At 46.6% G+C, this 6,000-nt stretch overlaps 1 protein-coding gene across 1 annotated transcript in view; it reads right to left on the minus strand.

Annotated features, from left to right (window-relative positions):
- Positions 1-5,540, minus strand: part of plekhh1 (pleckstrin homology domain containing, family H (with MyTH4 domain) member 1) — a 28,242-nt gene extending 22,702 nt beyond the window's left edge. Inside the window, exons 1-2 of the mRNA XM_041061494.1 lie at positions 5,315-5,540; positions 607-789 (exon numbers count right to left, since the gene is read on the minus strand). Coding sequence (XP_040917428.1) covers positions 607-750 — 144 coding nt within the window. The 5' untranslated portion in view covers positions 751-789; positions 5,315-5,540. The remainder of the gene's footprint in view (positions 1-606; positions 790-5,314) is intronic.
- Positions 5,541-6,000: the final 460 nt, after the last annotated feature.

The raw sequence follows: 6,000 nt of genomic DNA on the forward strand, positions 1-6,000 counted from the left end.
GATCTGAATCCCGTTAGTCAGAACATCTAGCGGCACGTCTTATTTTGCAGATGAAAGCAGGATGACAAGCTTAAATCTAATTTCCACAGTAGTAACATGGTTCAAATGGCTACACATTCAGCTCATATTCAACTCAAGTCATCAGGCAAAACATGTGACACGTTGCGTAGTTAAACATCTTCTCTTTTCCCGTGTGGTGTTATACACCCGTGCCACACATCCTCGCATATAAATCCCTCTATCTATCTAAGTGGGGACCCAGTTTTGTGGATGAGGATTACAGTGGAGAAAAGTTGATGGTCAGACGAGAGGTTGTAGGGTCGGGCAGCTCTTTTATATAGCTGCTTTTGCACCTGCTTTTCTTATCGAATGTAAATGTAAAGGTATAGTCTTCCTGAAAAGTCATACAATGGGACAGAAACGTCCATGGCATGTACACTAATGGATTCCAGTACGTGACTCTACATCTGTCAGGGCTAAATGCCTTTGAATTTATAACTGTCTGGAATATCAGCACACCATGGCGTAAAGTATGAGTGATTTCAGACACAGCTTCAGTGTTCAGCCTCTGCTCGCTATACAACCCGTGACGCTGTTCCCTCTTACCTTCTCTGCCAACAGCTCTCTGATTTTCCCCGCCTGAAGCCGGAACCTCAGCAGCTGCATCTCCAGAGCAATGCAGCGCTTCTGCCAATCCACGCTGACCGCTCCGACAGCTCCTGACCCGCCGCTCTCCAGCACATCGGCCATGGCGAGGATTCAGAGCTCTGCCTCTGGACTCAGACTGGACTGAAAGACAGAAAAAACAAGTCTATTTAAAACTTCATGTCTGTATGGCTTGCATTTGCTGTTAGGAGTATAATGTATTAACTTTAACTGTAAATCTCAATAATAGGCAGCCAATTATATATAACCTCAGATGCAGAAATAATCCTGTGATGGTCTTTCTTCAAGTGATAAAGCTTCTGTTTTCATTTATAGCTCAAGAGAAAAAAAACAAGTTAACCTTCTCGCTGACCGCACTTCCCGTGATTCAGGCAGGAAATGTGAGTAAAGCAAACCCTAATGATGAGTCCACAATAACACGAAGTTAATGAAAACTTCCTCTCACTTTCTGCACTGCTCTGTGACACATAACCACAGAGAAACATGTTCTGCAAACACTAACTGATCAAACATACACGTTTTATACACAAACACACAGCTTAGAGAGCTCACCACTGCCCGAAACCTTCTTTCCTTTTAGTTCCCGCGTTCTCCGCATGCCCACACACACTGAACAAAACCTCAGCGGGGAGGCCCTGTGTCAGTGGGGGAGTTGGGTTCATGCGTGCCGGCTCCCAGGCCTGCCAGCCACAAAGCAGGTCAGTGCTCTGCTTTTTAGCCAAATTACCTACTAACCCAATCCCCTGCCCCCACCCCCCGACCCCCCCCACAACTCGCTAGCCATGCAATCCCTTCTTAATTACAAGGCAGGAGTGAAACGAGATCCTGAGCGGCACAATAGTGTCTTTCTGCATGACAGTCCCATCACAGCTAGAGAGGTGGGCCGTCAGCTCGCCTCGGCAAAGAAAGGAGGAAAGAATGTGTGAGAATGAATGGGCCGAGGGCCTGAATGTGGGAAACTGGGGCGCTGAAGTTATTTTTACCTGAGGAGGATTGACTAGTGGCTATTTTTCTCTGGCAGGATACTCATTCACAAAGGTTAAGGCCCTACTGTGCGAACTCAATAAAAACCTGATTATCCTGAGATAAGAGTAGCCATAACAATCAGCTCTGGGGTTATAATTCACGGGAGCGTTTGTGAGATTTTGAGAGAAATTTTACATATCATTAAGTTAAAATAAAACCGAAGCAAGTTCAAGGAAGTTAGAAAAGCTTTTAGCACTCAAACAGAAAGACAGACAGACTCAAAATGCAGCCAGACACTGTCAGCAGAACAGCAGACGTTCAAAGTCCAGCAACTATAACTGCACCATGGCGCTCCCTACAATTAGCATGCTCATAAATACAGGCCTAGCAAACAAATTACAGAAGTCATGCATGTGGAGGTTTTGCCAGCCGACCGCTGTACCCAGGCTGGACAGTCAAGGTCCAGCTACCGACGTCTGCCTCTCTCTCTGGGACAGACTGGAGAGTATGAAGGTCAAGTAAAGCAGGACGCTGGCATGGGGAAGAGGGGAAACCAGTCAGTTTGAATAGGCTCTGCTGAGACACACTGGGGCAAGCCAGGACAGAGGAGGCCAGGCCCTCCACCAGGAGCTATAACAGCTGGGTGTAAACAAGCCATTTGCTGGTTAAACACTCTCAGCACTGCCATGCTGATTCTCCCCGGAACAATTCCTTTAGCACTCACTACTTGTTGGACACAGGAGGGGTTGTAACAGCTCATGCCAGCCGGTGCCAGGAATGAATACTGAATAATCAGCAAGTGCAAAGTTAAACTTTCTTTTGAGCAGGAAGAGCTGGGAAGGCAATCAGAGGTTACAGAAGGCCAAATCTCCTCTCAGCTCACTGCATCAGTGTGTGTAAAGATAAAATCCACCCTGAAAACACCATCCTGTCAAGAATGTGTGTGTGGGAGTAACGTAGGACGATGCTAACCCTCTGGGACGGTTTATAGAAACACCACCTAGACCATTTTCCACTGGGTCTACTGTCATACATGATCTGATAAATGCTATTCTGTTCTGCAAAACCTTGTCTGTCTGCTACATGCCAATGTTGGAAACATTCAGGTAGGAGAGGAGAAGAAAAAAAAGTGAAGACAACAAAAGTAAGCTTTCCAGGATCTGCAGGGCATGGTAGATCCATGTTTGGTAATGCTTGGGCCACCCAAAGCGGGCTGGCGAGGAGGTGCAAGAGAGAGCTGAAGCCCGTAACGGTGAGTCCTGTCCTGGCTGCAGACAGACACGAAGGCCCTGAGAGCTTCTCTACTTCCATCTAGCTGCAAGAGCCTGCACACGGCCGCAGCCAGAGCAAACACTGGGGAAGACGACTGAATGGAAACACCACCGCAAAGATCCCAGCAGGACAGTTTGTACAGCGGCCGCCGCCGACAACCGCTCTCCTCTGACTGCACTGACAGTTATACTGCATTATTCCTCACACTGAGCGAGATTTGATGTCCAGCACGGAGAGCTTTTATTCAAAATGTGGAAGATATCATGGATTTTCATAAAATTGTTTGGAAGGGTACGGCGTGCGATGTTTTTCTTCTAGCTGTGCGACTGCACCTTTGCCATTTCTCGTACAGTAAAAGCATCGAGGGCGTGTGCTGCTCTTCAGAGGATGCAGGGAGCACGTGTTCAAATCTCAAGTCAGCCCTTCCATTGACTAGAACGTCCTTTATCACCGCGTATTCAAACACACTCTTCCCCCGTCCAGCCGTAACTCTTCAGCACTCGCTTACCAGAGCACAGACAGATGCAGATGGCAATACACACAGAAATAGATTGGAAACAGACATATGTGCGCACGCGCACACACACACACACACACTGACACACTGCTGAGCATGCAGCTGTGGTGATGTAAGTGATTAGGTGGTTCAGTGATATCATCCCCACCAGACATTTCAAATCCCCGCTGTTGTTGTCTCTGCTGAGGTCCAACTTGGCTTCCCCCCATTTTGGCACCCCCCCTCCCCGCCCCACACACACACACACACACACACACACACACACACACACACACACACACACACACACACACACACACACACACACCCACACTTCAAATAAAAAAGACTCCCATCAGACAGCACGGGAGCATGTGTGTAAATCTGGGTCAGTCGCTGCAGATTCGTGTCAGCGTGGCAGATCTCTGTGTGTACAAAAGGAGACCAAGACAAATTATCTGAGAGCACGAGGAGTCAAGTATGGGTGTGTTAAATATTGCTTTATCTACTCCTCAGTGGCCCCTTATGTTTAACAAAGGGGGACCTCTGTCGACTCCCATCCGGTCAAGCAGGCCTCACACTTGTTTAAATTAGTACCTCACTATTTTGGTTCCATTTTACAACTACAGCTGGGACATATTCCTATAAATACAGGAGGGAAAGCTTCAGTGCACCCTCACATTTCTTAACCTTTGACCCTGTTCTTAGAAAACAGAGGTTGATGTCAATGGGTGCAAAAGGAGAATGTTTTAAAACTTTATAAATAACATTTGCCCTAGTTTTTATTGTTATCTTGCCATAATTCAAACTCAAAGGGCAATTTCAACTGAGCAATTACTCAGGTCAGACATTTAAAACACTATGGAGGCCAATGCAAGTCTTCAGCCTACATTTTAAGTTATGAATATCTCATCTTAATCCTCACCCCATTTATCTTCTTATCTATCTTGTCTTACTCCTCCTCCTCTTTCTATCTGCCTCACCTCTCCTCCTCCAACACTTCTCACTTTCCATCCTCCCTCTCCTCCTGCAGCACCTTTCCCACCCTCCTCCTCCCTCTTCCCTTCCTTCCCTCCTTCTTTCCTCCACATCCTCTCCTCCTCCCACCTTTGCCAGCAAACAAAACTGCAGCTCTCTCCCAGCGCAGGTTAATGACAGGCCTCAACAAACTGACCACACTCATTATCAGTCTCAGCTTTAAATACAGGCCCTGACATTCCTCTGTGCTGAGGTGTAAACATCTACCTCTGCAGCTCTCCTGTCCTGCACACATACACTTTTAAGTCTCCTACAGGGCATGGAGAAAGGATATGTTTTGGAAAAATGGCATGAGTTACAGCGAAAGACACCCCTAACCATACAGAGTATGACAGAGTATATATATCTTCTGTTCATGTTTTATCTAGGGAAGGTGTTATATAACAGCTTTGGCTGCTGTTGAAGGAGTCAGAATGATGTATGGAGCAGTACGGACCATTAAGACTTCTCCAGATGCACAAATGTACGTTGCGGGCTGTAATCTAACGCGTTACCAGAGGCTGTGCAGGTGTGGCACGCATAAATGCGCCAGTCCCATTTCAAATTCGGACTACAGACTTAAAATAGCTTTAATAAATGTTGTTAGAGCTCCTCCAAGGGCAAGCGGTGGCCAGGATTTTGTCCAAAAAAGGCCACAAGGAACAGGTGTGCCGGACGCGCTCTGCTTAGGAGAATAGTAGCAACCGTAAAACCGTAAGTCAGCAAAAAAAAAAAAAAAAGCAGTTCAAGCATCAGACATCTCTCAAAATACAGAGCTACAGCTGCGGTGCTTTTTTGGTGCGTCTTTGGCATGTGCATCAAAATCAGTGCGTAAACGTGCAAAAGCAAAGAGATAAATCGGTGCTCCTACAGCGGAGCCCCTCACAGCTACTTTACCTTGTGACTTTGTTGTCTGTCTACCCCCCCCCTTCAGTCGGCTTTCTCCGCTCACGGACACCTTCCCCGGTAATTCGCAGTTCGGCTCATAACTTCTTCTTCGCTCCGTCGACTTTCTCCTCGCTCTCACTTCTCATTCATTTCTCTTCGGTGTTTTCTTGTCTCGTGTCGCCCCCCGTCCCCGCTGCTGTCCTCTGGCTTTCTCTGGAGCGCAGACTTCAGCGGGACTCGCTCACAGCTCCATTCAACAGACTCATCCCATATTCCTTTAAAGGGCCCAATGCGGGATCAAATTTCTCCAGGAGTCAGGCCCCCTTATGTGCAGGAGCTGCTCAGGATATTGCATTAAGGCTGGCTTGGGTTTTCCCTTTAGGATGTAAACACACAGTCTAGTGAGGGTTTCTTTGAGCTGAAGGAAAAAGTCTGTTGCTCCTATAGTTTCACACAGAACCAGATTTAATGTATAGTTTGACACACTGGGGAGATATAAATAAAACTAATCTAGAAATGCTATTGGTTTTACAGGTTATGGTCATAAACCAAAGTAATGGACAAATTGAAAGTTTAACCTGATGCTGATGCTACACAAAAAGTCAATGAATCACCACAAGTTTTAAATTTAATCCCGAGGGGGGGCAAGACTGTCTGCACCACATTTCATGGAAATCCATCCAATAGATGATGAG

Source organism: Toxotes jaculatrix, chromosome 17 (assembly GCF_017976425.1).
Source record: "Toxotes jaculatrix isolate fToxJac2 chromosome 17, fToxJac2.pri, whole genome shotgun sequence".
In the NCBI taxonomy this organism is placed as follows: Eukaryota; Metazoa; Chordata; class Actinopteri; family Toxotidae; genus Toxotes; species Toxotes jaculatrix.